Here is a 21029-nt window from a genome sequence, read left to right on the forward strand (position 1 = left end):
GTTTCATAACCTTTCCACCTCTCTGGAAACACAGGGAGGACACGGCCCCCCCTGGAGTCCCTTCAGGACTGTTGAGTGATCCAGGAACCAGCAGTGCCCAGGATTCGATCATGAGGTCTGCACGCCTTGCGACTTACTCTCATCGTCTTACCCACTACACCACTGAGGAACCCTTCACACTTGGAGATGCTTCTGGTGTGCTTTTAAGCCTACACTTTGAGAGCTGCATCCAAAAGTTTCTAGAATCATGCGAGATTTAAAATCTCACAACTTCATAAGAACAACCTCTTAACCTCTGAGTCACTGCTCTGTTCGGGTTGTGACATGTTCAATGCTGTATTTACAGTTTATTTGTAGTCAGCCTTACCAAAAATGTCTAAATTACCCTGTGGTCATTTTATAATAAACGTTGTCTCTTTTCTTTTTGATCTGATGTCTGTTACTCTACTAATGAGTCATGACAGTCAGTTTTAAGTTGCAGTCGCATTTGTCAAATAATACTATTACATGAGTGGTGTGCTTGCGTGTACTTTTATACCAGACGGTAATGTGTAATTCAGTGTGAGCAGAGCAGCTTTAAATGCTGAGTGCGATGTCGCGTCTGCCACTGTTTGCACCCAAATCAACAGCAGCACCTTGACCCGCTAGTTAACCTGTCTTTCCCTCCTCTACAGCACTGGTTGAGAAAAGCTGTCGGAGCGATGGCCAGACACGCTGACAGCAGCTGAAACAAGCAGGAGGGAAGCAAACGTCAGTTAACAGACAAACCACAGATGAGACAGCGGACAGTATCCTTAAAGGTGCAGTACCGCCACCAATTGGTCCTATAGTAAAACTCATCTTATCATACAACTTTTATCCGCTGACTTGAATGAAATATGAACGAAACAAAGCCATACCAAATATCCATATATTAAATACAAAACAGTCCTACACAACTGAGGCTAAGTTACTGTTGAATGTATGTAACAATAAATACATGCCCCAGATGGATAGCAGAACTTTATCTATTACAAGACAACAGCTCGCCTGTCAACAAAAAGCATGGAAAACGTTACAAGGGACATTCCGCGCACCCAGCCCTTCGACAGCAGCGCAACAGAGCCGTTTACCAGCCGTTACAGATCACTGCTCTATATTAACATGAAATACGATGGTGGCATATAAGATAGAGGGGGAAAATGAAAAGAACAGTGAGTAACTCTGTGTATCAAGGAGTTTGACCAGCATCTGAATTTATAACTATGAGATGGTTTGGATGTTTCACTATGCATATTTCTGCATGTGGTGTTCTTAGCTGACATATTTTCAGGGGATTTATTTTATGAATCAATTTCTCATTATGATTAAATATGTTTATTCACCTTAACAACACAAATTTGTTCAGAACTGTTTTAGAGAAGTTAATTTATAATTAATTTAATTTATTATTAATTTATTTCAGACACTGCATGCAGCCTGCTACACACATGAAGCTATCTATGAAGCCTAAGTGAAAGTAAGAAAAGGAAAAGGTAAATACTGTACTAACCAGTGTGATGTAACTGGTGGAGTCTTTTAATGTTATAACAATATGATTGATCTTACTAAGGTCAATATGCTTAAAATAGCGGCTTATAATGATTTTTGTAAATTTATATGCAACACACTACTCACCAACTCTATCTGTCCGAGTTACCGCTGATCACCTCGAAGGTGAAAAAGCTGAGTGACACACCTGATGAAGGTGATCAGCAGGGAGAGAAACCCTGCAGGACAGCGGCCCAGGACCAGGAATGGCCACCCCTGATCTACCTGCAGCATCGGGCCCTGTCTCACCTGGAGTCCTCTGGGAGCACTGAGAGAGTCGTGTTTTTGACCTCTCCAGTGCTTTCAACACCATCCAGCCAGCTGAGGAGGAAGCTGGAGGTGGCAGGTGTGGACCAACATCTGGCTGCTTGGACCATCAACTCTCCCCTTACTCTCGGTGCTCTCTCCTTTTCTGTTCACACTGTACACATCAGATTTTAAACACAACTCCCACCGCTGTCACCTCCAGAAGTTCTCAGATGACACCACCATTGCTGGATGTGTATTGGGGGACGAGTACAGGGGGGTCATCTTTGACTTTGTGGGCTAGTGTGACAACAACAACAACAACAACCTGACACTAAACACCGGCAAAACTAAAGAGTTAGTGCTTGACTTCAGGAGGTCCCCTCCACCACACAGACGACTGGTCAAACAACACAGATGCTAATGAACATCCAGGGCTCAGACACTGAGACTGTGGACACATTTGAATACCTGAGTGTTGACCTCAACACACACACACACACACACACACACACACACACACACACACACACACACACACACACACACACACACACACACACACACACACGCGGAAAAGACGAAAAAGACGGGAAGACGAGAAAACAAGTCGCTTTATCAGCTCTTCTCCCATCTTTTAATCTGGTGGGAAAATTAGGCTGTTACAATGTAGTTTTAACAGTTTAATTTACAAACGTACTGTGATACTGCAAACTTTAGAGTCGATCCAATACCAAGTAAATACTGGACCAGTATCGCCGATTTAGATACCAATACCGATATCGGTGGTGTTGCCATTGTATTTAACACTATTTTTGTAGATTGTACAAATTGTCATTGTTTCGTTTTTGGCTTGAAAATATGAGCACATTCTGCTACTCTTTCTTGCTTCCATCCTTCTTCTTCTTTGTCCTCCGCCTGTTTTTTTTTCCGCTGGCCCGAGTCGCTGAGTCACGTGAGATCTCAAAGCAAGAGACTGCGGTCAAGTGAGCCGTCGTTCGTTCATCCGTCGTTCAGCCAGCCGCGCTTCAGAAACGTCTTGCGCCCGTATTACGCGCTAAACTAATAAACTATACAGTAAAAATACACGAATCTTTGTGTGGTGATAGTACACATCTAGTAGAACAAGGGGAAAGTGGTCTGGGCCTGGAACTATGCACCAAAGTCAAGTTATTAACGATTAAAGTTGACTATACGGCCCATACTGTTACAGTATGAACTGGTAGTTTTGAATACTAATAAATCCAAAACTATACAGTAAAAATACACAAATCTTTGTGTGGTGATAGTAGACGTCTAGTAGAATAGGGAGAAAGTGGTCTGGGCCTGGAACTATGCACCAAAGTCAAGTTATTGATCAATAAAGTTGACTATACGGCCCATACTGTTACAGTATGAACTGGTAGTTTTGAATACTAATAAATCCAAAACTATACAGTAAAAATACAAGAATCTTTGTGTGGTGATAGTAGACGTCTAGTAGAATAGGGAGAAAGTGGTCTGGGCCTGGAACTATGCACCAAAGTCAAGTTATTGATCATTAAAGTTGACTATACGGCCCATACAGTTACAGTATGAACTGGTAGTTTTAAATACTAATAAATCCCAAACTATACAGTAAAAATACACAGATCTTTGTGTGGTGATAGTACACTTCTAGTAGATCAGTGGGAAATTGGTCTGAGCCTGGAACTATGCACCAAAGTCAAGTTATTGATCATGAAAGTTGACTTTATTACAGTATGTCAAAGCACTTTCAAATACTGCTAAAACGTAAACTATACAGTAAAAATACACAGATCTTTGTGTGGTGATAGTACACTTCTAGTAGAACAAAGGGAAAGTGGTCTGAGCCTGGAACTATGCACCAAAGTCAAGTTATTGATTATCAAAGTTTACTGTATTACATTATGACATGGTAGTTTTGAATACTAATAAATCCTAAACTATACAGTAAAAATACACAAATCTTTGGGTGGTGATAGTACACTTCTAGTAGAACAAAGGGAAAGTGGTCTGGGCCTGGAACTATGCACCAAAGTCAAGTTATTAATGATCAAAGTTGACTGTATTACAGTATGAACTGGTAGTTTTGAATACTAATAAATCCAAAACTATACAGTAAAAATACACAAATCTTTGTGTTTTGTGCTCTGCTGTAAAGCGCGTAATACGGGCGCAAGACGTTTCTGAAGCGCGGCTGGCTGAACGACGGAGGAACGAACGACGGCTCACTTGACCGCAGTAAGCAAGAGGCGGGGGCGTGTCTGCTTCGCTCTGACGTACAGGTGCAGACGCTCAGAGACGCAGACAGACCAGATAGTTAGTCTTTGAAAACACGGCAGCAGTGGGGAGGAGTAAAAACTCAACCAAAGTATCGATGTTTTTGTCGCAGTATCGATCGATATCAATACTAGCGTTGGTATCGATATTATCGATATTAGGATCGATCCGTCCACACCTGCGGTTCAGGTAGTTGGTCGTTTTTGTTTGCGGAGTTCGCCTCTTCATCGTGACAAAAGCGAAAGTAACCAAACAAGTTTAGAACCGAAGAAACTACAAACTACTAGAAGAAGAGACTCTGGTAAGAAACCACCACACGCCTGTCTGGGTGTTAGACGCTACGTTTCAGGGACGGATTCAACCTGTTGCTGGGAGTGAAACTACTTTTGCCACTGCTGCAGTTTTCATGTGGTGTCGGACATTAAAGGGTTAAAAATCAGGTCAAAGACGCATGAAGTTTCTAGCTCTATAACTAGTTTAACAGGTTATGAGGTGTATACACACCTCGGTTCTTCTTATTTACTTAGTTTTATAACACAGGTTTTAAGTTAGTTGACTTTTTTGCCAACACTCTGTTCAGATGAATCTTTTCTTGATATTGTAAACTGTGGATATGGTGGAGGTTTTGTTCCTGTGTGGTGTAGTGTAAAACCTTCATACTATTTGTAAGGAAGAAGAGAGAGGAGGCTGATTAGAGAAATAACCAGGCAGGTGGTGAACAGCATAACAGATGGGAGTATATGGTCTTGTAAAAAAGTCAGTCAAAGTCATTTATTGTTATTTTGCTTTGCCTATTGTAGAATTCACTGTTTTGTTGTCTGCCCCATCAATCCTTGTCTCACTTTTACCATCCTTACTGTTTGTCAGCTCATTTTTAAAAGGATCAGTTTGAGTTGTGGCGATCATCAAATTTCTGTTCATGCATCACCTCAGCCACCTCTGTTCAAACCCTGTTCAGCAGCCAGCCAGTCATAGCAGATCAGCTGACCACCCATGCAGCCACACCTTACGGTATATTTTTATAATTCTTTAACAGGAGAGAGTACAAAGTCTGTGTGGGTAAGTATGCACTCTATTGCACTGATGGCAAACCAGGAAACAGCTCTCATGGACATAATCTTTATTATGTATATTATGGTATATCTATCTCTGTATGTTGCAACATTTGTTGTCTAGCCAAGTTTAATTTTCATTTCATTATTGTTTATAATTATTAGTTGTATTTTGTTTTTTGGAGAATAGAAAAACTAAAGCGTTAAACATCAGGTCAAAGACACAACACATGACATCTCTAGCTCTCTAACTAGTTTATCAGGTTATGAGGTGTATACACACCTCGGTTCTTTTTATTTACTTAGTTTTATAACGCAGGTTTTAAGTTACTTGACTTTTTTTCAACACTCTGTTTAATTGAATCTTTTCTTGATATTGTAAACTGTGGATATGGTGGCGTTTTTGTTCCTGTGTGGTGTAGTGTACTGTAGTAAAACCTTCATACTATTTGTAAGGAAGAAGAGAGAGGAGGCTGATTAGAGAAATGACCAGGCAGGTGGTGAACAGCAAGACAGGCGGGAGTTATTTGTAAGGAAGAAGAGAGAATATGTGTCCATGCATCACCTCAGCCTCTCCAACCAAAAACCCTGTTCAGCAGCCAGCCAGTCATAGCAGATCAGCTGACCACCCATGCAGCCACAGCCGCTCATTACAGTATGGTTTTATCATCCGTTAACAGGAGAGAGCATCAGTAGAACACATTTACACCCTTCAAGGGAGAAAGCCAGGTTCCTTTTGTAGTTCTGACCTCTTCCTCCTGTGACCAAAAGTACAAAGTCTGTGTGGGTGAGTATACAGTCTATTTCACTGATTGCAAACCAGGAAACAGCTCTCTTGGACATAATGTCTATTGGCCTTTGTCTGTGTATCTATCTCTATATGTTTCAACTTGTGTTGTCATACAGCCAAGTTTAATTTTACACCAATACGTCTCATTTATTATATATAATTATTAGTTGTATTTTGTTTTTTGGCAAATAGAATAACTAAAGTTGCATATTTCCAAATTTTTTTAAGAAAATTTGTTTTTACATAATTGTGAAATGTATGTCTTATCAAAATGCAATTAATGTGGTAATTTTGTCAATATGTTTAGTTGTAGATTTATTCTATCTATTATAATTTCTTGTTACTTGTACAACTACTGTATGTTTGTCCATAAGTGGTAAGGGATTTTTTTTTTCATTTGTGTGCACTGCCTACAACATACACTTTACATATGTGTGTTTGGTATGATTAGAGTTCGTCTTGATATACAGTACTGCAAAACATTGTGTAGAGAAATCCTCTCAATTTCAGTAGTGTGAGAGTTCAAAAAGGAAGGTGATGGAAAAACAGTGGATTTTAAAATAAACGCTAACAACAGTTAGCCACAGCGATGTCTAAACTGCAGGCTGAGAATCAGACACATGGCCTACTGTAACTACTGTTACTCACACTGACAAAGCATGCAAACCGTAAATGTATTGTAAATGTACGAGAGCCTACCAAAAAATTTTTTTTGGAAAAGTGGAGATATATTTTTTTAATATAGTCTCTTTTTTTAGTTTGATACACTTGACCCAGCGACGTATGGGGTGCCGATTGTAAAAGGAGCACCTATAACTAGTTTTCTCACATTTAACTAAATGACACAACATGTTTTCTCATATTTAGTTAAATGTGCAAAAGTCTAAATGTAAATGTTAAATGTTGAAGCGGAGCCTCAGACCGCACACCTGTCGTTACAGCCCGTTCAATCTCCACTAATGGGAGGTTTGGGCCGGCGCGCTGTCATGGTGGAAGAGCACATTTTTCTTCGCCAAATGGGGCTGTTTTTTTCTGCAATTCGGCTTCGAATCGAATCCAATACTTCGGCATAGTATAGCCCTGGGACCGTTTTGCCCTTCTACATGTAGTCGATGTAGATCACACTGTGTGAGTCCCAGAAGACAGTGGCCATCATCTTTCTGGCCGATAGGGCAGTCTTCGCCTTCTTCGGAGCATGTTCTCTGGATGAAGTCCACTGTTTGGACTGTTCCTTGGTCTCTGGTGTGTACCAGTGGATCCATGTTTTGTCGACAGTCATGAAACAGCATGAAAACTCCTTCGAATTGCGCTTAAACAGCATCAAACACTTCTCTGAAGTGGTCTCATGGTTGCGCTTGGGTGCCGCGTTTGCTCACTCCGGAAAACATCGCGCCGACAGCTTTCTCATGCCCAAAATTTCATGCAGGGTATGACCCACGCGGTCTTTTGAGATACTGCCTCAGCTATCTCACGCACCTTCAATCGGAGGTCTGCCAATAGGAGATCGTGGATTTTTGTCACGTTAACCTCTGTGATAGACGTTTTCGGGGCGCCTGGGCGTGGCTCATCAAAAACCGATGTGCCACCATGTTGAAATTTGTTTAACCAAGAGAAGAGAAGAGTCACCGTACACAGCATCCAAGTGCTCTTTGATTTCGCTGCGTGATTTACCTTACAAAAACAAGAATCGGATCACCGATCAATGCTCTATTTGCATTTTTCTAAAATCCACGGACATAACCACTTCTGCAAGCTGTCAAAATAAAGGTACAAGTCCGATTCGGCTAAAATTCGTCTAAGAGAATATACTACTTATCTTGTGATAGTGGTGCCATCGTGCGGCGGGGCTAAATACCTATTAGACCACCCTTGTATTTTAGTTGATGACTTTCAGTGCGGATGAATGATTTGTTTTTCTTCTCCACCTGAAAGTAGAAAGTGTGAATTCATGAGTCAGCCTGAGAACAGAGAGGAGGGAGCCCTGCCCTCTAAACCCAGTCTGCGTGAAGACCATGAGAGCCAGAACAAAGCTCAGAGGTGAGATGACTGAGACCATCTGACTAATTCTGTCTCCAAGTCACAGATACTGATTAATATTTCATAATCACATATTTACTATTATTGGTCGTTTATGAAGGACTGAGAGTCATGGGAGAGTCACCAAAGTTGTTTTTCTTTCAGGTTTCATCAGAGACAAGAATCCGCTGAACCTGGACATGAACCTGAACCCGGCTGCATGTCCTGCCAGAGCGATGAGTCAAAGGACAATATTATTACTTTTAAAGACCAACATGCATTAGAGTCAAAGTGAGTTATTCATTTGAATCAAGTTGAAAAAACATGATGCAAAAAAAATGCAAAGTTTATATGATGATAAATACTTCTTCTTCTTCTTTACATTTCTCGATCTTTCTGATGTGAGTTAGAGGCATTAATGTGAACAAGAAGCTTTTATTCACTGTTCTTCCAGCAACCGCTCTGATTAAATCTCTATTCAACCAGTAGCTCTTATCCTATAGAGCGTCTCAGGAGCTGCTCCCCTTTTAATGAAGTGCTGACTTGCAGGCAGATGTCAACACAAATGCTAATTACTCCTGGAGACTTTAGTTGTGATGTGGTTGTCAGTGAGTGTAGACGACTGTTTGTCCCTATTGTCGGCACCAGAACCAACGTCCAACAATGAATGAATGCAGGAAGTAGTTAAATGTTCCTAGTTCAACATATTCCCACTGGGAACTGCCCAGTACAACCAGTCTGATCCGAGCATTTGTTCCAACACTTCAGCCTTGTTCAGTGAAGGAGGCAGAGATATATGTTGTTCAGAGCTGAGACTGAAGCAACTGACTGACAGTAAACCTTCACTACAGGAAGTCTCTGACTCACTGCTCACATCCAACATCACTTCATGGACCTTTACCTTGTGTGTGTCTCTGTGTGGACTCATTCTTCATTCCTCCACAGAGTGGACCAGCAGAGATCAGAGGTTCCCAGTGCTCAGTCTGTCCAGCAGCACCAAACACACCTGGACTCCATATTTATGGTCTGTACATGTACAACTACTACTGTTCATCTGTTGTGTTCAATCATCTCCATGCTGCACTTTTAGACCAGTGGATTGTCAGTGTGTCCAACATGGATCTGATGTTTGGCTCCATGGTTTTAGTTGGATCAGGTCATTCATTTAGTTTCTGTTCCAGCTGCTGGAGGAAAACATTGTCACATTTGTGAAGAAGGAGTTGAAGAAGATCCAGAAGGCTCTGAGTCCAGGTTACCCAGAATGCTTAGAGAGTCAGAGGAAGGATGAGGAGGAGTTGGATGGTGAGGATGAAGAGCAGAAGAGGAGCAGCAGAGACGCGTTTCTGAAGATCACAGTGAACTTCCTGAGGAGGATGAAGCAGGAGGAGCTGGCTGACTGTCTGCAGAGCAGTAAGAGCATTTATCTACATAATCAGAGACACAATCACACAATTACTGATGTCTTGAGTTAATTTTGTTTTATATGTGGACCATACTTAAATTCTCATTCTTCGATCAAACTACATGAATCATAACCATTTTCTTGTTCATTCAGGATCTTCTGCTGCACTTTGTCAGGATCAACTTAAATCTCGCCTGAAGCAGAAGTTCCAGTGTGTCTTTGAAGGCATCGCTAAAGCAGGAAAGCCAACCCTTCTGAACCAGATCTACACAGAGCTCTACATCACAGAGGGAGGGACTGGAGAGGTCAACGATGAACATGAGGTCAGACAGATTGAAACAGCCTCCAGGAAACCAGACAGAGCAGAAACAAGCATCAGACCAGAAGACGTCTTTAAAGGCTCAGCTGGAAGAGATGGAGCCATCAGAACAGTGATGACAAAGGGAGTGGCTGGCATTGGGAAAACAGTCCTAACACAGAAGTTCACTCTGGACTGGGCTGAAGACAAAGCCAACCAGGACATACACTTCACATTTCCATTCACCTTCAGAGAGCTGAATGTGCTGAAAGAGCAAAGGTTCAGCTTGGTGGAACTTGTTCATCACTTCTTCACTGAAACCAAAGCAGCAGGAATCTGCAGGTTTGAAGAGATAGATGTTGTTTTCATCTTAGATGGTCTGGATGAGTGTCGACTTTCACTGGACTTCAACAAGACTAAAACCCTGACTGATGTCACAGAGTCCACCTCAGTGGATGTGCTGCTGACAAACCTGATCAGGGGGAACCTGCTTCCCTCTGCTCACCTCTGGATCACCACACGACCTGCAGCAGCCAATCAGATCCCTCCTGGCTGTGTTGACATGGTGACAGAGGTCAGAGGGTTCACTGACCCACAGAAGGAGGAGTACTTCAGGAAGAGGTTCAGAGATGAGCAGCAGGCCACAACAATCATCTCCCACATCAAGGTGTCACGAAGCCTCCACATCATGTGCCACATCCCAGTCTTCTGCTGGATCACTGCTACGGTTCTGGAGGAGCTGCTGGAAACCAAAGAGGGAGGAGAGCTGCCCAAGACCCTGACGGAGATGTACATCCACTTCCTAGTGGTTCAGACCAAAGTAAAGAACATCAAGTATGATGGAGGAGCTGAGACAGATCCACTCTGGAGTCCAGAGAGCAGGAAGATGATTGAGTCTCTGGGAAAACTGGCTTTTGAGCAGCTGCAGAAAGGAAACCTGATCTTCTATGAGTCAGACCTGACAGAGTGTGGCATCGATGTCAGAGCAGCCTCAGTTTATTCAGGGGTGTTCACACAGGTGTTTAAAGAGGAAAAAGGGCTGTATCAGGACAAGGTGTTCTGCTTCGTCCATCTGAGTGTTCAGGAGTTTCTGGCTGCTCTTCATGTCCATCTGACCTTCATCAACTCTGGAGTCAACCTGCTGTCACAATTATCCTGGTTTAAACATTTTATGACGAAACATGAACATACACAGTTCTACCACGTTGCTGTGGACAAGGCTTTAGAAAGTCCAAATGGACACCTGGACCTGGTCCTCCGCTTCCTCCTGGGATTTTCTCTTGAGAAAAATCAGACATTCTTACATGGTTTGATGACACGAATGAGAAGTAATTTACAAACCAATCACGAAACAGTTCAGTACATCAAGACGAAAATCACAGAGTTTCCTTCTGCAGAGAAAAGCATCAACCTCTTCCACTGTCTGAATGAACTGAATGATTGTTCTCTAGTAGAGGAGATCCAACTCTATCTGAATCAGGAAGTCTCTCCACAGATAAACTGTCTCCTGCCCAGTGGTCAGCTCTGGTTTTCATCTTATTGTCTTCAGCAAATGATCTTGAAGTATTTGAGCTGAAAAAATTCTTTGCTTCAGAGGAGGCTCTTCTGAGGTTGCTGCCTGTGGTCAAAGCTTCCAACACAGCTCTGTGAGTATTTTGTAAAGCTTCTAAATGTTGACTGTACTATTTATTTAATCAGGACTGTTTTGAATGAGAGACGTGACTATAAATGTGGTTGTCTGTCTCTGCTCGACTGAATTTGCGCAGCTTTTTTAGTGTTGTTCATTTTGATTACAATTTATGTCCCTTACTGTCTCACCAGACTGAGTAGCTGTGACCTGTCAGAGAGAAGCTGTGAAGCTCTGTCCTCAGTTCTCAGCTCTCAGTCCTCTAGTCTGAGAGAACTGGACCTGAGTAACAACAACCTGCTGGATTCAGGAGTGAAGCTACTGTCTGCTGGACTGAAGAGTCCTCACTGTCGACTGGAGACTCTCAGGTCAATATTTTTCAGTGTGTTCATTCATTTGACAATCTTTTGCACTTTATATTTGATGGTTTAAACCAGACATGTTTCTCATTTCATTGATTTTATTCTAGGTTTGCCAATGTGTGTCTCCTTTGCTATCAGAAGTGGTTGTAGTGTGTGACTTGAGTGTGTGACCAAGTCTTTGTTGTTTTTCATTGTCACGTTGCTGATGATCAGATCACATTTCAAGCAGGAACCTATTAACAGTTCCTAGTATTTCTCTCCACTGTAGATGATCAAATGTGCCTCTAATCCAAACTGTAGTATGTAAGTGTGCTTTAACATTGTGTGTGTTCAGGCTGTCAGGCTGTCTGCTCTCAGAGGAAGCTTGTGTCTCTCTGGCCTCAGCTCTGAGCTCCAACCCCTCCCATCTGAGAGAGCTGGACCTGAGCTACAATCATCCAGGAGACTCAGGAGTGGAGCTGCTGTCTGCTGGAGTCAAGGATCCACACTGGAGACTGGACACTCTCAGGTATGGACACAACTACACACAGTGTGTGATGGAGGAGCAAGTAGGGATGTGGAGCTTTATGAACTTAGAACCCAACCTTGGAGTGTGTGATAATAAACACATTCAGACTTTGCTTCCTGTGGTGTCACATTAGTTTAGTGGTGACAGAGTGAGACTGAAAGCAGGTGTCTGACACAAAAAGTGATGAAGTGAAATAGAGAAGTCAAAGCTTTTCTCCACGTCACCTCCTGCTCCGTAGATTCCAAGATAAGGATCCAACTCCTTAGTTGTTGCTGAATGTCCATCCATGTCTGCATGTCTCTGACCCCCTCCTCCTTTCAGGGTGGAGCCTGGTGGAGTCCAATGGTTGACACCAGGTCTGAGAAAATGTAAGTGTGTTTGTACTGAGATCAGCAACATTCAACCATCTTCAAACTGTCATGAGTCGTCATCAAACTGATGATGGATCAATAACTGCAGCTGGATTGTGTCTTGTTCTCTCCATCAGACTTCTGTCAACTCACCATCGACACAAACACAGTGAACAGACATCTACAACTGTCTAACAACAACAGGAACGTGACACATATCTGGCAGGATCCGTCATATCCTGATCATCCAGACAGATTTGACCAGTGTCCTCAGCTGCTGTGTAGTAATGGTCTGACTGGTCGCTGTTACTGGGAGGTTGAGTGGAGAGGATGGGTTCATATATCAGTGAGTTACAGAGGAATCAGAAGGAAAGGATACAGTTATGACTGTTGGTTTGGAGACAATGATCAGTCCTGGAGTCTGATCTGCTCTAGTAATGGTTACTTTGTCAGACACAATAACATAAGAACGTCCATCTCCTCCTCTGTGTCTGACAGAGTATCAGTGTATGTGGACTGTCCTGCTGGTTCTCTGTCCTTCTACAGAGTCTCCTCTGACAAACTGATCCACCTTCACACCTTCAACACCACGTTCACTGAACCTCTTTATCCTGGGTTTAAGTTCTGGTCTGCTTCCTCAGTGTCTCTGTGTGATGTGTCATAGTGAGAGTTTGATCCTGTCAGAGAAACGTTGTCACTGTTGAACATAGTTCAGTCTGTTCGTGTCTATCTCATTTTCAGATTCATGTATTAAACCAGTTTATTTCTGAACCAGTTCTAAATGATTCCTTGTGAACTTCTTCCTCTTCCGTCCTTTAAAGATGAAGCTCTGATTATTCCAGGATCAAATGTTGATGACTTGTTGTGAAGTTGTTTTCCAGTGAATATCAGGAGGTTTGTTCCTGTCAGAGAAATGTCCCATTATCTTTCATTTTTCTCTGTTATTAGAATAATATCCTTTATTACAGTTGATAAATAGTTGTGTTGCTTTAACACACTAATCATTGAAATAGTGTGAATAGATTGGACAGATTGTGTGCTATAATATAATAAACATGTATGTAACCTTTAACTGTCTGTTTTAGTCAATTAAATATTTGCTTTTCTTCAAAATTCTAGTTAGTTTTACTTCTCAGTTTCATAAGGCCTCCTTTCCACCTCTCTGGAAACGCAGGGAGGGCACGGCCCCCCCTGGAGTCCCTTCAGGACTGTTGAGTGATCCAGGAACCAGCAGTGCCCAGGATTCGATCATGAGGTCTGCACGCCTTGCGACTTACGCTCATCGTCTTACCCACTACACCACTGAGGAACCCTTCACACTTGGAGATGCTTCTGGCGTGCTTTTAAGCCTACACTTTGAGAGCCGCATCCAAAAGTTTCTAGAATCATGCAAGATTTGAACCCTCAACCTAACTTCACAAGAACAACCTCTTAACCTCTGTGCCACTGCTCTGTTCAGGTTGTGACATGTTCAATGTTGTATTTATAGTTTATTTGGACAAAAAGAACTTGAAAGCATCTACAGGTATGGAGGACTTGAACCAACAACCTGTCTTTACAGCAGCAGCATCTTATCTCTCGGAATAATATGGTTAAGGTTGTATTTACCGTTTACTTCACAACAAGACCTTAAAAACATCTAGCATTAATTGTGGATTCAGGTCTTAAATAATAAACCTTGTCTCTATTCTTTTTGATCTGATGTCTGTTACTCTACTAATGAGTCATGACAGTCAGTTTTAAGTTGCAGTCGCATTTGTCAAATAATACTATTACATGAGTGTGGTGGAAATTTTCCATAAAGAAGCAGATGAGAGAGTTGACCTTTTGTGCGATTTATTGAAATAATCAAGAAAATAAAAATAATGGGGAAAGCAAATAAAAAGCATGGATGTTGATCGTGCACATCAACAAACCAAAAACCAGCTGGGGAGATCAGTGCACACACCACGAAGGTGTGATGCAAAGAGCCCACGATCCTCAAGTTGCTTCTGCCTTTTAGCTTCTCTGTCCGACTAGGGTGGAATGTCATTCTAACCCAATCAAATTACATGCACCATCTCCTCCCTGTCGCAGTGTGTGTGAAGATATTTACATTCTCACACCTGCATTGCTGACGTCCAACTATCTGTGAGAAAGGAGCACCAAGTCTCAACAGACAGAGACACAACTCCCCGACCTTGGGTTTGGGAGCTAGAGTTGAGATTCTGTCAGGCAGAGACAACCATTGAACAATGTAGGTCAAATGTCAAATGCATACAGTAAGACAAAACATAAGATATTAATTGCAGAACATAAGTCATAAATCATATAATAACTGCATAGAAGTAAGGAAGACACATAGATATAAGGAAGAGACAATTTTTCCCATAACAATGAGTGGTGTGCTTGCGTGCACTTTTATACCAGACGGTAATGTGTAATTCAGTATGAGCAAAGCAGCTTTAAATGCTGAGTGCGATGTCGCGTCTGCCACTGTTTGCACCCAAATCAACAGCAGCACCTTGACCCGCTAGTTAACCTGCATTTCCCTCCTCTACAGCACTGGTTGAGAAAAGCTGTCGGAGCGATGGTCAGACACGCTGACAGCAGCTGAAACAAGCAGGAGGGAAGCAAACGTCAGTTAACAGACGAACCGCAGATGAGACAGCGGACAGTATCCTTAAAGGTGCAGTACCGCCACCTATCGGTCATATAGTGAAACTCATCTCATCGTACAAATTTAATCCGCTCACTTGAATGAAATATGAACGAAAGCTTCAGTAATGAACCTGGAGCCTCAGACACAAAGTAAGAGACAGTTTCTACTGTTAACTGACCTAATGGAGGATGAAGGCAAAATGATGTGTAAACCACATTTTTAAATCTCCCTGCCATTACACTATAAAACAATACATTCTGTGATGTCAGCATTTCATCTTGAAGGAAAGAAGTGATATTTGACATTTTCATTGTATTCTACCAGATCCAGCCTCTTTCCCATTGAGGCTGGTGTGTGTGTGTGTGTGTGTGTGTGTGTGTGTGTGTGTGTGTGTGTGTGTGTGTGTGTGTGTGTGTGTGTGGTCATATTTTGTTTGAAGACTTAGGGATAATGTGTCTTTTAAGAAGTGCTTGAGTAAATAAATGGTCCCCTGACTTTGTTGTACACAATAACACAACACCAAAACAACTGTTAGCTTTATATAACTGTGTAGCATCCACATATGCTGGGACAGAGATAACGTTAACTCTGAACTCCCTGAGCAACATTTCCGTCCTCTGGTGGAAGCAACACGTGTCCTCGCGCGTTTCATTATGTTCTTTTGTGTTGCTCATGAATGTTAAAAAAAAAGTCATATTCTTCTGTAAGTGCTGTACGCCATGCATACATACTTATGTACTCCAGTAAGGTACGTAGACCGTATGATTGTGTTAGTATTACAGGAGTATGGGGTGCCGAATGTAAAAGGTGCACCTATAACTAGTTTTGTCACATTTAACTAAATGACACGTTTTCTCACATTTAGTTAAATGTGGAAAAGTCTAAATATAAATGTTAAATGTTAAATCTAAATTTATATTTTAAATCTAAATGTTAAATGTTAAACCTAAATGTTAAATGATCGCCGGGTGTAAAACTGAATATTTAAGTAGCCTCCACCCCCCTACGATCCCAGATCAGTGACGCGGACTCAAACACCTCAAACAGTACGCATAGCTCCGCCCACATCTGACTCTGGATCGGTGCACGAAAATACTGGAGAGAAACCTAAAGTCGAAGCCATCATGGCCGCCAGCTCCGACTCCCTCCCGTTAGCGGAGATTGAACGGGCTGTAACGGCAGGCGTGCAGTCTGAGGCTCTGCTTCAAACTGCCGTTCTGTCGTAAACACCATTAATGGAGAGTTAAGTAGGTTTAAATAGAATATTTCTGTGGCGCCGGTGGAGAATTAGTTGGCTAACTATACTAGCTAGCCGAAGTTACGTCCACGCTAAAGACAAAAGTTTCCAGATCAGATGTGGGCGGGGTTTGCACGTACTATTTGAGGTGTTTGAGTTCGTGAGACTAGCGCTGTTTGAGGGTAGGGGTGGATTCTACTTGCACATTCATGAATATTCAGTTTTACACTCGGCGATTATTTAACATTTACATTTAACACTTAACATTTACATTTAACATTCACATTTACATACATTTAGACTTTTGCACAGTGAACTAAATGTGAGAAAACATGTTGTGTCATTTAGTTGAATGTGAAAAAACTAGTTATAGGTGCTCCTCTTACATTCAGCACCCCATACAGGAGCTCAACACCACAATAGTTTGATCGCTAATGTCCAGATTCATTCTTGACAGATCTCCTAATTGTTATTGGAATGTGTTCTTACAGTGTGTTATTAGGTAGTAGAACAATTTATCATGTGAGAATAGTTTAATTGTATTGGCATTTTCAGAATTACTTATGAAACCTTACATGATACTCACATGCATTTGATTTTGTTGTTTAATCATTCTTAACCTTCATATTGATTTGAATGATAGAATAATCGCACTGTGTTTGTTATGTTATGGTATGCTAAGTCACACACGTCATTGATTAGGTGGTGATGCAGGTGTTACATTATGTAGGTGTTTTCTATCAGGTCCCATCAGAGACAAAGATATGATGGACCTGGACCTGGACCCAGCTGTGTGTCCTTCAAGAGCGACCGGTCGAAGGATGCTGATAATAATTTCAATGACCAACCTGTATCACAGTCACAGAGAGTTGTTTTCATTTTAAATCATTCTGAACAATCTGATGTGAACTTTCTCTGATGATAAACATTTGGTTTTTGTTCTGGTTGATTTGTGTTTGAAGTGTTGATGTGAAGGAGACGCTTTCTTCACTCATTGATCAAATCTCCATCCAGCAGTAGCTAAAGCTCTGATCCTGTAGAGGGTCTCAGGGGCTGCTCCTCTTCTAATGAAGTGCTGAGTCAAAGGAAGTAGCTGATCATCTCTGATCAAATCTGTTTATTGACGTCTCTACATGAAGGTTTTGGTCAAATGTCTTGAAGCTTCTTCACTTGCAGCAGTAAATTTAAGTTACTACTGGAGACTTCGTTTGTGATGTTCACTTCATCACTTCATGGACCTTTACCTTGTGTGTGTCTCTGTGTGGACTCATTCTTCATGGGTTCTCCACAGAGTGGACCAGCAGAACTCAGAGGTTCCCAGTACTCAGTCTGTCCAGCAGCACCAAACACACCTGGACTCCATATTTATGGTCTGTACATGTACAACTACTACTGTTCATCTGTTGTGTTCAATCATCTCCATGCTGCACTTTTTAGATCAGTGGATTGTCAGTGTGTCCAACATGGATCTGATGTTTGGCTCCATGGTTTTCAGTTGGATCAGGTCATTCATTTAGTTTCTGTTCCAGCTGCTAGAGGAAAACATTGTCACGTTTCTGAAGAAGGAGCTGAAGAAGATCCAGAAGGTTCTGAGTCCAGATTACCCAGAATGCTTAGAGGGTCAGAGGGGGGATGAAGAGGAGTTGGATGGTGAGGATGAAGAGCAGAGGAGGAGCAGCAGAGACGCGTTTCTGAAGATCACAGTGAACCTCCTGAGGAGGATGAAGCAGGAGGAGCTGGCTGACTGTCTGCAGAGCAGTAAGAGGATTTATCTACATGGTCAGAGAAGCAGTCACATATTTACTGATTTGTTGAGTTAAAATTCTCATTCTTCTATCTTCATGAATCGTAACCATTTTCTTGTTCATTCAGGATCTTCTGCTGCACTTTGTCAGGATCAACTTAAATCTCGCCTGAAGCAGAAGTTCCAGTGTGTGTTTGAAGGCATCGCTAAAGCAGGAAAGCCAACCCTTCTGAACCAGATCTACACAGAGCTCTACATCACAGAGGGAGGGACTGGAGAGGTCAACGCTGAACATGAGGTCAGACAGATTGAAATAGCCTCCAGGAAACCAGACAGAGCAGAAACAAGCATCAGACCAGAAGACGTCTTTAAAGGCTCAGCTGGAAGAGATGGAGCCATCAGAACAGTGATGACAAAGGGAGTGGCTGGCATTGGGAAAACAGTCCTAACACAGAAGTTCACTCTGGACTGGGCTGAAGACAAAGCCAACCACGACATACACTTCACATTTCCATTCACATTTAGAGAGCTGAATGTGCTGAAAGAGCAAAGGTTCAGCTTGGTGGAACTTATTCATCACTTCTTCAGTGAAACCAAAGCAGCAGGAATCTTCATTTTTAAACACTTTAAGGTTGTTTTCATCTTGGACGGTCTGGACAAGTGTCAACTTTCCCTGGACTTCAACAAGACTAAAACCCTGACTGATGTCACAGAGTCCACCTCAGTGGATGTGCTGCTGACAAACCTGATCAGGGGGAACCTGCTTCCCTCTGCTCGCCTCTGGATCACCACACGACCTGCAGCAGCCAATCAGATCCCTCCTGGGTGTGTTGACATGGTGACAGAGGTCAGAGGGTTCACTGACCCACGGAAGGATGAGTACTTCAGGAAGAGGTTCAGAAGACAAGACGTCACGAAGCCTCCACATCATGTGCCACATCTTCTGCTGGATCACTGCTACGGTTCTGGAGGAGCTGCTGGAAACCAGAGAGGGAGGAGAGCTGCCCAAGACCCTGACGGAGATGTACATCCACTTCCTGGTGGTTCAGACCAAACTGAAGAACATCAAGTATGATGGAGGAGCTGAGACAGATCCACTCTGGAGTCCAGAGAGCAGGAAGATGATTAAGTCTCTGGGAAAACTGGCTTTTGAGCAGCTGCAGAAAGGAAACCTGATCTTCTATGAGTCAGACCTGACAGAGTGTGGCATCGATGTCAGAGCAGCTTCAGTTTATTCAGGGGTGTTCACACAGGTGTTTAAAGAGGAAAAAGGGCTGTATCAGGACAAGGTGTTCTGCTTCGTCCATCTGAGTGTTCAGGAGTTTCTGGCTGCTCTTCATGTCCATCTGACCTTCATCAAGTCTGGAGTCAGTCTTTTGTCAGAACAACAATCATCACCACAGTTATCTGTGATTAAACATATGATGATGAAACCTTTTATGATGAAACATGAATATACACCGTTCTACCACGTTGCTGTGGACAAGGCTTTAGAGAGTCCAAATGGACACCTGGACCTGGTCCTCCGCTTCCTCCTGGGATTTTCTCTTGAGAAAAACCAGTCATTCTTGCAAGGTTTGATGACACGAATGAGAAGTAATTTACAAACCAATCAGAAAACAGTTCAATATATCAAGAAGAAAATCACAGAGTTTCCTTCTGCAGAGAAAAGCATCCACCTCTTCCACTGTCTGAATGAGCTGAATGATTGTTCTCTAGTAGAGGAGATCCAACACTATCTGAAATCAGGAAGTCTCTCCACAGATAAACTGTCTCCTGCCCAGTGGTCAGCTCTGGTTTTCATCTTATTGTCTTCAGCAAATGATCTTGAAGTATTTGAGCTGAATAAATTCTCTGCTACAGAGGAGGCTCTTCTGAGGTTGCTGCCTGTGGTCAAAGCTTCCAACACAGCTCTGTAAGTATTTTGTAAAGCTTCTAAATGTTGAATGTACCATTTATTTAATCAGTACTGTTTTGAATGAGAGACGTGACTGTAACCAAATGTGGTTACAGTTCTCTGCTCGACTGATTTTTTTATTGTTGTTCATGTTTTATTTTAATTACAATTGATGTCCATTACTGTCTCACCAGACTGAGTAGCTGTAACCTGTCAGAGAGAAGCTGTGAAGCTCTGTCCTCAGTTCTCAGCTCTCAGTCCTCTAGTCTGAGAGAACTGGACCTGAGTAACAACAACCTGCAGGACTCAGGAGTGAAGCTACTGTGCGCTGGACTGAAGAGTCCTCACTGTCGACTGGAGACTCTCAGGTCAGGATTTTTCAGTGTGTTCTTTCATTTGACAATCTTTTGTACTTCATATTTAATGGGTTAAAACCAGTCATGTTTCTCATTTCATTGATTTTTTTCTAGGTTTGTCAATATCTGTCTATTTTGCCATCAGGAGTGGTTGTAGTGTGTGACATTATGATGGCGTGTACAGTACCTGTAACCCAAGTCTTTGATTGATTTGACAACAGATGACACTTGAACCTGTGTGTGATGCTTCCCGTCAGACAATGATGTCACTTTATAGAGGACACAAGCAGGAAACAGGAGCATGAATATGAGGCTGAGGAGAGAACATCCATCTGACTGGGATCAGTTCTAAAGATGATTCACTTCATCAATAATGGGCAGTTTGGAGTTTGATCCAAACATTAGTCTGAACATTTTCAGACGACACAGAATAGTTGAGATTTAGAGAGAAGGCGATAAATGAAAGGAACCAGATGAAGTCTTTGTTCCAACACGTCTGGTTTTCTACTGGTTCCAGCAGCAGCTTGTGAATCAGTGCTGACATCAACAGGTGTTTGAATGTTGTGCTGACATGTGGATGATGTGTAGAAGCTGAGATCATGACGACACAACAACACAAGCACAAAGTCACTCTGCTCATTTTAGACTAAA

The 21029-nt window shown here is 42.2% G+C and overlaps 2 protein-coding genes and 1 pseudogene across 31 annotated transcripts in view; all 3 read left to right on the top strand.

Annotated features, from left to right (window-relative positions):
• Positions 1 to 21029, top strand: part of LOC114846564 (NACHT, LRR and PYD domains-containing protein 12-like) — a 137614-nt gene that overhangs the window by 73470 nt on the left and 43115 nt on the right. The window contains exons 1-2 of one of the 30 annotated variants that reach the window (XM_055504125.1): positions 4049 to 4399; positions 4966 to 5109. The exons of 28 other annotated variants lie outside the window; for them this stretch is intronic. In XM_055504125.1, the coding sequence (XP_055360100.1) occupies positions 5018 to 5109 (92 nt within the window). In that variant the 5' untranslated portion in view covers positions 4049 to 4399; positions 4966 to 5017. One more of the 30 variants, XM_055504126.1, reaches the window with a different exon arrangement.
• LOC114846249 (NACHT, LRR and PYD domains-containing protein 3-like) lies at positions 5104 to 13285 on the top strand. Its single transcript, XM_055504136.1, is given in 11 exon segments — positions 5104 to 5937; positions 7873 to 7977; positions 8122 to 8247; positions 8902 to 8980; positions 9138 to 9366; positions 9512 to 11119; positions 11122 to 11302; positions 11478 to 11651; positions 11980 to 12153; positions 12475 to 12521; positions 12641 to 13285. Coding segments are annotated over 10 exon segments (3234 nt in total). The 5' UTR covers positions 5104 to 5937; positions 7873 to 7888; the 3' UTR covers positions 13168 to 13285.
• LOC114846557 (protein NLRC3-like) lies at positions 14883 to 20044 on the top strand (annotated as a pseudogene).

The sequence above is a fragment of the Betta splendens genome, chromosome 19 (assembly GCF_900634795.4).
Source record: "Betta splendens chromosome 19, fBetSpl5.4, whole genome shotgun sequence".
In the NCBI taxonomy this organism is placed as follows: domain Eukaryota; kingdom Metazoa; phylum Chordata; class Actinopteri; order Anabantiformes; family Osphronemidae; genus Betta; species Betta splendens.